Here is a 9,882-nt window from a genome sequence, read left to right on the forward strand (position 1 = left end):
TTCTTGGCTGCAAGGGCACACTGCTGGCTCATGGTCAGCTGCCCTCCACCAGGACCTCTAAGTTCTTTTCCCCTGAGCTGCTCTCCAGCTGTCACCCACATCCTGTACCGATACATGGGGTTGTTCTTCCCCAGATGCAGTACCCTACACTTGCACTTGTTGAAATTCATTTAAGTTTCTCCCCACCCAACTCTCCAGCCTGTCCAGGTCTTGCTGAAAGGCAGCACAGCCTTCTGGAGTGTCAGCCAATCCTCCCAGTTTTTTGTCATAAGCAAACTTGCTGAAAGTATGCTCTGTCACATTGTCCAGATCATTGATGAATATCTTGAACATTCTGGACAAAACCTTGTGTTTTCAAGATATTACACAGCTGTTAAACCTGATAACATTTCTGAGAATTTTCCCTTCGTGTTATAAAATGAGGGAAATGGAGACAGGAATTGAAAATGCCTGGGACCATCGTTCAAGGGGCAGTATATATACGTGTATATATATGCCAACTTCTGACTTCCTGTCCGCAGTGTGTGTCCCTTGGCTGTACTGCTCCAGTGGGCACTCCCTTCTGATTGATCTTTTACCTGTCAAAGGGATCCATTGGCTATCATCCCATCTTACTTTCAGGACACTTTCCAACATCTGCAATGTGTTAGGAAGCAGCTGAGTTCGCTCATCACTCTCGTTCCTCCCTCCAGTGCTAACCCATCCCTTTGGAGAAGGGGGAAGAGAAAAACCAAGATGGGAACAGAGAGCTAATGAATTGCAGAGAAGCAGGCTCAGTTTAATTCTTACATCTTCTGACTTCTAAATCCTTGCCTTTGCAAGCCAAGTGTCTTTGATTTCACATCAGATTTTGGATGTAGTTCCTACATTAAAAAAAAATGACTTGAGGAGTAGTCACTGTGTACTTTCAACAGTTCCCAGCTGAAGAAAACAAGAGGTTTGAACTTAAGAACATCTGTACTTAGGCTAAAGGAGGAACACTCCTCACTCCAAATGCATTTTCTGTGAACTAGTGCAGGATAACACTGGTTACATCTGTAGTAACAGCACTGGTACACAGCACTATCTGTTCCTTACCATTGCATTCCTTTGGTTGGAACTTGGCCTGAGCCAACGAGTGCTCTCCCCGATGATGCCTGAGCATGGTATAGGAATTAGTGTAGGACCATGTCGATTCCCAATGACAAGTTTAGAAGTCTCCATCCCCTCTTGGAGGGTAGGAGAATTTTGACATCTGGGTGCAAGCTGTGTAGAATCACAGAATGGTTTGGTTTGGAAGCGACCTTAAAGACCATGGGCAGGGACACCTCCCACCAGACCAGGTTGCCCAAAGCCCTGTCCAACCTGGCCTTGAACACCTCCAGGTAGGGGGCATCCACAACTTCCCTGGGCAACCTGTGCGAGTGTCTCACTACCCTCACAGTAAAGAATTTCTTCCTAATGTCTAATCTAAATCTACCCTCTTCCAGTTTAAAACAATTCCCCCCTCATTCTGTCACTACCTGCCATTGTAAAATGTCCCTCCCCAGCTTTCCTGTAGGACCCCTTCAGGACCTGGAAGACTGCAATAAGGTCCCCCTGGAGCCTTCTATTCTCCAGGCTGAACAGCCCCAACTCCCTCAGCCAGTCCTCGTAAGGGCACTGCCCCAGCCCTGTGGCCCTCCTCTGAACTTGTTCCAACAGATCCATGTCCTCCTTATGCTGGGGACTCCAGGACTGAATTCAGTACTCAAGATGGAGTCTCACCAGAGCAGAGTAGAGAGGCAGAATCACCTCCCTTGACCTGCTAGCCACAATTCTTTTGAGGCAGCAAGGGATATTGTTGGCCTTCTGGGCTGCCGGTGCATGCTGTCAGCTCATGTTGAGCTTCTCATCAACCAGTATGCCCAAGTCCTTCTCCGTAGTGCTGCCCTCGATCTGTTCTCTGCCCGGACTGTATTTGGGATTGCCCCGACCCATGTGCAGGACCTTGCACTTGGCCTTGTTGAACTTGATGACGTTCTGACAGGCCCACATCAAGCCTGTCAAGGTCCCTTTGGATGGCATCCCTTCCCTCCAGTGTATCAACTGCACCACACAGCTTGTCACGGGTGCACTTGATCTCACTGTCCATGTCACTGACAAAGATGTTAAACAGTGCCAGTCTCAATACCAGTCCCTGGGGGACACCACTCGCCACAGCTCTCCACTTGGATATGGAGCTTTTGACCACCACTCTTTGCGTGTGGCCATCCAACCAATGCCTTATCCACTGCGTGGTCCATCTGTCTCTCCAGTTTAGAGGCGAGGATGTCCTGCAGGACAGTGTCAAATGCTTTGCACATGTCCAGGTAGATGACATAAGCTGCTCTTCCCTTCCCACCAATGCTGTAACCCTAGTATAGAAAGCCACCAAATTTGTCAGGTGTGACTTGCCCTTAATGAAGCTGTGTTGGCTGTCACGAGTCACCTCCTTATTTTCCACGTGCCTTAGCACAGTTTCCAAGAGGTTCTGCTCCATGATCTTGCTGGGCACTGAGGTGAGACTGACCAGCCTGTAGTTCCCCATGTTTTCTTTTTTTTGCTTTTTAAAAATGGGGGGTATTTTTCCCCTTTTCCAGTCAGTGGGAACTTTACCAGACTGCCATGACTTCTCAAATATGATGGATAGTGGCTTAGTAGCTACATCTACCAGTTCCCTCAGGACCCACGGATGCATCTCATCAGGTCCTGTGGACTTGTGCACCTTCAGGTTATTTGGATGGTCTCAGACCTGATCTTGTACAGTGAGTAGTTCTTAATTTTCCCAATCCCTGCTTTTGCCTCCTATGACTTGGGCGGTGTTGCTTGAGCACTTGCTGGTGAAGACTGAGGCAAATAAGTCGTGGAATACCTCAGCCTTCTCCATATCCCAGGTAACCAGGTCTCCTCTTTCATTCTGGAGTGGGCCCACATTTTTCCTTGTCTTTTATCACCAAGGTACCTATAGAAGCCTTTCTTGTTGCCCTTAATGTCCCTGGCCAGATATAATTCTATCAGGACCTTGGCTTTTCTAACCTGGTCCCTGGCTGCTCAGACAACTTCTCTGTATTCCTCCAAGGCTACCTGTCCTTGCTTCCATCCTCTGTAGGCTTCCTTTTTGTGTTTGAGTTTGTCCGGGAGCACCTTGTTTATCCATGCTGGCCTCCTGGCATTTTTGCCTGCATTCCTCTTTGTTGGAATGCATAACTCCTGAGCTTGGAGGAGGCGATCCTTGAATATTCACCAGCTCTCTTGGGCCCCTCCTCCCTCCACAGCTTTATTCTGTGGTACTCTGGTCCCTGAAGAGGCCAAAGTCAGCTCTCCTGAAGTCCAGGGTGGTGAGTGCCAAGCACATTTTTAATAGTTACAGATGCTGTCAAATTGCCCCTTCTTGCAGCATTTGTGGTCCTGATGGGTGGCAGAGTTTTTAATTAATTTCTTCTTTGAGACTGAATGATATGGCCGTACACCTTGACATCTTTGCACTCGGTGCCTCCAATGGACCTATGGTCTGCTGGGCAGTGCCCAGGCAGGGCCTTGGTGAAGAGAGGAGGCTGAGTCAGTGCTGTTCCCCTCCACATCCAAATCATCACTGGCTGTAGGACCCAAGGAGGACTGGCTGAACCTCAGCTGATGTTTAACCTTCTCAAGCAGCCTGGAGCCCTGGACGTGCCCATCGTGGAAGCCTGCGCTGCCACTGAGCCCCTGCTGAAGTGACAAAATCCTTCGGCGTTCGGGGTGTTTGGGGGCACCTCCCAGACTTCCCTGTCTCACTGGGAACTGCCTCCCTGCTGCTTGGACATGTGCTGGCTGTGGCAGTACAAAGCCATAGACACGTGCAAGCCTTTGGGGCACTCCTTTGCCATTTACAGTCCTAGCCAAGGCCCCAGATAGCATCTCAGGCAACTTGGTCCTGTTCCCATTTCCTCTGCCATTTTTTGTGGCCACCTAGGAAAGTTTGTTTTCTCAGACTCTCAGTCTAACACGTAAACACTACCCTGAGCCAAGGAGAAGCATTCACCCAACTTTCTCAGAGAGACCAAAGGTGTGTGCTTAAGTAGGTAAAACTTCAGTGCATCTCATTTGAGATGGACTGGATTCTGGTTTTGTTACCTGTGATGAGCTGCTCCACACTACAGCCTGGGAAGGAGAGGGTTTATCTGCGTCCTCCAATTGAAGAGGAACTGGAGCTCCTCAAGAGGCTGGGAAGGAGGAGGAGAAAGAGCGGGATCCATTTTGAATCCCACGTGGAGATGCCTGTGGAGTGTGCATTGCTCTCGCAGGAGGCTGCACCGGGGCGTGCATGAGAATATGGAGGGGTTTGGGCAGCAAGCCAAACCAAGCTGGGTTGTATGAAACACAAACAGAAAATAGCAATTTGCAGTGCCTCGTAACTCAGTCAAACCTGTAAAGGGCTTCACAGGGCCAGGAAAAGGTTATCCCTTCATCAGCAGCCCTGCCAAATGTCTCATTTCCTTTTCAAAACCACAGAGCCCTAAGAACTCTTCAGGGACATTTACAGGGATATTCAGTGATGGGAAGGGCTAGGTGTAACTTCGTTACTTGTCAAAGCTCACATTGCAAGCTTTTGTTTCATAGATATTAAAATTAGAAGGTGGTGGTGTGATCCTCTCATCTTGGCCTCTGACATAACACGTGTTGGACTGAGCCTAATAACGTGGGTCAGCTCTGTTACATCTTTTAGACAAAGTCTTCGCTCTCTAAGTAATAGAAACTTCTGCCCAAGTGGTTAATTATGCCTGCTGAAACACACCTATTTGTTTCTGGCGTCGTTTGGTACCACATATTCAGTGGCTGACATAAGTACTGAGTTGATACTTCTTTTAAAACGGGAAGTTTTGGTATGTGATTGGCTGCATATTAATTATTTCTCTGGAAAGAAGACCATAATTGTCATTACAGGGTTACTGGAAAGCTGAACAAAGACCCGTGATGTTGGTTTTGTAGTGTGGGAACTGTGAGCAGCATCCCCGTCGAATGTAAAGAGCAGTGATGTATCGGTAATGTGCTCTTGCTACTTCTGTGTGCTCAGAGCTGCGCTCATACTTCAGGGTTGCCAGCATGGCGTGTGTGGAAGTTGAATTAGGATCACCTGACTTACAAGGTTGTTTCATGTAAGAAATGTTAATTCTAGGTGCTTATCTAGAATAGCATCGGTGTAACGGGCTGAATTAGCAACTAAAGGCCAAAGCATGACAGAAATGCGAGGCTGTAAAACGTGTCAGCTGGTCGGCATTAGGAGAGTGCTCTGCCTCCATTAGGTCAGTTATAAACCATCGTGAGCTGTTTTTCTATTAAAGAAGAGGTCTCAGTTAATGAATTGTTTGTGGGAATTAATGCTGGATGAGTCCCCTGTGGCTTTCATGATGAGGGTCAAATAAAATATTAATGAAATTAAAACAAACAATCCCCTGCTCTTCCCAAGTACCTTCCAGATGGGTTTCTCTAAGCGTTGGTCAGGGAAGATGTGGAGCCCCACAAGAGACAGGCCAGTGTGATGACTCCGTTTTCAGGAGCAGGGAGATGGAGGTGGTGGAAAGCAGTGACTCCAGAGACACAGTCTAGCAGCAGGGCTGCACAGGGGGTCCAGGAGTTCTCCCATCCGGTGCCTCTGCTCTGATTCCTGGGTTCAGCTCCTGTCTAAGAGAAATGAAAGTGAATCCAGACTGCCACACTGGCCAGCTGGAAGCTGATCTCTCCAGGTCTGGCATGGCCTGAATCTTAAATCTTCTTATTCACAAAACTTTCCCATTCATCCAGAGAATGTAATCCAGGAGATGTGGCTTTTTTCTCCTGACGCCTTATCCATGGGACGCATTGCCTTGTCTTACAGATTGTCCATACCAGAGGCCAAGCATAGAAGCTTGACAGTCTCTTTTTTGGTTACAGCTGCGCACTGCAGTGCAAAAAAGCTTGAGCTGGATGGAGCTAAGCAGACTGGTTTCAGGAGCGGCATCCCTAAATCGCTTCAGTCCAGTTCCTAAGCTAACACAATCACAGTCACAGTCCTTTCATACCCTAAACTAAGAGCTGCATGACATAACAGGGTGTTAAGTATCTACGGTGCTTTCGGACATGGCACAAAGCTGTGAATTTATTCAGAGGGAGCTCAGAAATCTTCCTGTTGCAAAGTGTAAGGATGTACACTGCATCTCTGGGCATGACTCCGTCTGGTACATGGGTACAGTCTGGTGTATGGAGAAGAAGGAGGCGTGGGCAGGTGCTCCAGCCTAAACAGAGCTGGTTCTGCTTGCGTCACGTGAAATCAGAGCCAAATGCATTTTCTCGCACCTATTTGTGTACCTTGGACATCAAAGAGCCTAAGCAAGACTCGTTAGATTTTCTGCGTAGCGTGCTGGTGCGTGTATGTGTGTGCATATACTCCGGAGAGGGCAGGGCTGTGTAACACCCCTTTGGCAAAGGCCACTGGGTGCTCATTATGCAGAGCTGGCTAATGAGGGTGCGTGGTCAGCTAAGGGTAGTGTAACTTACTGCACTGACTACAGGTGCAAAGAGGAACTTAGCAAGCCAGAAAAATTGTCATGAGGAACATTTTAAAGTACTTTCCCCTTATTTTTCCCCTCTCTCTTTGAAGATCAAATAAGCAAGAAAATGGAAATACTAAAATTATTTCAGAGGACAGTCAACATACTGGTAACTGTTCCTCCCTGCTTCTGCCAAAAAAATATTGTTGGGCCCTGACTGCCTTGCGTTGTGTGGGTATCACTGCTAGAAATTGGAAATCAGAGGTGGCAGTGGCCAAATCTTTTCCCCTACTGATGGGAAACTTCATTGCATTCTTGGGAAAGATCCTTGTGTCTGTAAATAATAATTAAGGAAACAATAATAATTCTGTCATATTTCTATAGCAAACCACAAAAAAGTGTCCTGCAGTCCACTGGCTCTTAGTCCTTTCTAACCTCCCTGTTTGCTTTTCAGGATTCACCAGGATCTCGTCGTGTTTCTGGTGTAAGCCCTACTTCCCGAAGAACTGCCCTTGCCCATCTCTGTCTCCCTGGGAACAGCCGAAGGGGGGTGCGGAGTGACAGAAATTTATGTTTTCATCAAACCGGGCCAAGGAGAATGGGGGTCCCACACCCAAAAGAATGAAGACGCGACAGAACAAGGACTCAGTACGTGAGATGGGAGAGGGGGTGGGACCCCAGAGCCAACAGCAAAGCTTGTAGTCATGAGTTTCGCATAGCAGGATGCCAGGGGTTCAGGACCTTTGGGAGGCTGGGGGACAGGACTGGAGGGAGATGCAAAGCAGGACTGATCCGACGATCCCTCTTGTAGATGTCAATGCGGAGTGGACGGAAGAAAGAGACTCCAGGGCCCCGAGAGGAGCTCAGATCACGGGGTCGAGCTTCCCCCGGGGGCGTCAGCACCTCCAGCAGCGATGGCAAGGCTGAGAAATCCCGACAAGCGACAAAGGTAGTATAGGCTAGTGAGTGAGTGTGGGGTGCCCAAGGACGTCCCACATGGGGTAGGATCCATTTAGGGATCTGGGAGTGCAGACCAGAAGGGATCCACTGAGGAACCCATGCTGGGTTAGCTGTCTGCAGTGGGCGGTATCTGCTTTCCTCTCATCCTCAGCATGTTGCCCTTGCCATTACCTCTCAAGAACTGGCTTTCTCTCCCACCAGCCCTTTTTAGTGCTTATTTTTGCTGTGTTCTGTCTCAGCCTTGCCCCACTGCCCACTGTCTGCCAAGCTCTTCAACACACGTGCCGTGGTGGCTGCGTCTCAGCTGCTGTGGAACCGTGACTGCCTGGCACGGGGGAAGTTTACCCACGGCGCTCCCACCTCCCTGTTTTCCTTCCCGCCCTTGCAGAAAGGCCGAGTGGAGGAATCCTGCACCCCCAAGGGCAGCAAGCAGGGCCGGACGGAAGAGATCTCAGAGAGTGAAGGGGAGGACACCAGCGCTCCCAAAAAAACCAAAACTGAGGTGAGTTCTCTCTGCTGTGATTGCTGGTGTGTCCCAGGTCCAGGGCAAAGGAGTCTCCTCTTTCCTACCTGGGCTACTCGTGCCTGCTCGGCTTGAGGTTCCTGCTGCTTGGGAACCCTTGCACCATGGGTTTCACACTGCAGCTCTTCCAACCTAAATGGCATTTGCCTGGCTACAGAAAGGCCACCAGGAGTGATGCTGAGCAGATGGAGGCCCTCCGTTTCTTTTGCCTTGTCTCAGAGCTGGGCATGTGCTCTGCCTTTCCGCTGGCTCAGTGAGAAGATCCTGGCTCCGGGCGCAGCTGCTGGTCATGAAAAATTCAGCATCTTTTGCTCCCTCAGAGCAGTGTGAAACGGGGGTGCTTGAGTTGTGGTGGGGTCCAGGTGATGGCTGTGCAAAACCTGCTCACATGCATGCCCTGCATAGTTGTGGCAGGGCTTTTCCAGAATGCTGACGGCACTGGACTGGATCGGTGGTTGGATGAAGACTCAGCTCTTGCACTTCTCAGTGCCCCCCATTAGCCCAGTGAGGGAACTGGCCTTAAAAGCCTGCAAACACACATGGGGATATTTACTCGCGTTATGAGGTCGTTGTAATTAAACCACAGCAATTACACCTATGTAGTATCTCCAAGTGGATGTTCTATTCAGGTCAACAGTGGTTTTTTTCAGTTTAGCCTCTCCTGTAAGCCACGAGGCTCAAGAGTGGCACTTGTTAATTGTCCCTGCAAACCATTGAATCACCAGTGCTTCACTGCCTGAGGTGAGAGGTAGCAGGAAGGAGCAGGGATTGGAAAGTGCAGGGGGTACTCGGAGGGGTAAGGAGTGGGGCAGTGAGAGGGGTCTGGAGGGAAGCGGTTCTGCTTTTCCAAGGAAAGCCCTTCAGGGACAAGGGCAATTTTTGGGTGTGCTGCTCCATGCCACCTGGTGGTAGCACTGAGCCATGCCCTGGCCACCTACCACCTGTCGGTGGTGGCAGTGGTAGAACCTTTCATATCTATTCACTCTCAGCCTCATCTGTTGCCTGCCCTCCCTTGCTGCCTCCGTACCCATCGTTACCTCCTCCCTGTGCATGTGGTGCTCATGAAGGACCTGAGAGCACTGACATTGCTCCAACAGGAGGCAGGAGGCCTGATGTTACTTATACCTTATCAAACAATGTTTTGTTTCTCTTGGAGGTTTCCAGAAAGCAAGATCTGGGAGTTTGAAAAGTACTGTGCATGATGTGGGAGGCTACATAGCATCTCTGTCCTTTTTCCTACTTCAGGAGTTGCCCTGTCCTCCATCCCCATCCGATGTCGACAGCCTTGATGGCCACAGCTTCAATGATGAGATGAGCAGTGACCCACGGGACATTGACCAGGATAACCGTAGCACCTCGCCCAGCGTCTACAGCCCTGGCAGTGTGGAGAATGACTCCGACTCCTCCTCTGTGCTGTCCCAGGGGCCGTCTCACTCCTACCACCACCCTCCACTCTTCCCTCAGAGCCCTCCGGTAGCTCCCCCTCCCGACAGCCTGGCCCGTCCACCCGAGCCCGGCTTTGGGCTCCCGGGTGAGGTGCACCCACAGGGACCCTCTGCAGGGAGCTAAGGGCCAAGCCTCCCGAATTTTCCAGGCTCAAGCCCCACAGACACCCGCTTCCTCCTCCTCTGCTGTTGCTGTCCCTCCCGCTCCCCCTTCCTCCTCCTCCTCCTCTTCCTCCTCCTCCTCCTCCCACACTCCTCTTTATCCTACAGCCAATGTGGTCCAAGTTGGGGCCAAAATCGCTGGTGGAGTTGGGGGGCTCCCAGCACCAGGGGGTCGTGAGCAGACCCTCAGCGCCAAGCACAATCCGCCACCCACCACCCCCATCTCGCTGGCCTCGGTGGTTGGGGGGCTCCCCCCTCAAAAGACACCCCCAGCCAACCCTCCAGC

General features: G+C 50.3%; 1 protein-coding gene across 1 annotated transcript; it reads left to right on the forward strand.

Annotated features, from left to right (window-relative positions):
• Positions 1-6,964: 6,964 nt before the first annotated feature.
• Positions 6,965-9,520, forward strand: LOC104541447 (atrophin-1-like; the record flags this gene model as incomplete). The annotated part of the gene is made up of 4 exons (XM_010185514.1): positions 6,965-7,154; positions 7,318-7,455; positions 7,855-7,968; positions 9,235-9,520. Coding segments are annotated over exons 1-4 (616 nt in total), but the record flags the coding sequence as incomplete, so codon positions are not given.
• Positions 9,521-9,882: the final 362 nt, after the last annotated feature.

Source organism: Mesitornis unicolor, unplaced genomic scaffold (genome assembly GCF_000695765.1).
Source record: "Mesitornis unicolor isolate BGI_N332 unplaced genomic scaffold, ASM69576v1 scaffold15345, whole genome shotgun sequence".
Taxonomy (NCBI): Eukaryota; Metazoa; Chordata; class Aves; order Mesitornithiformes; family Mesitornithidae; genus Mesitornis; species Mesitornis unicolor.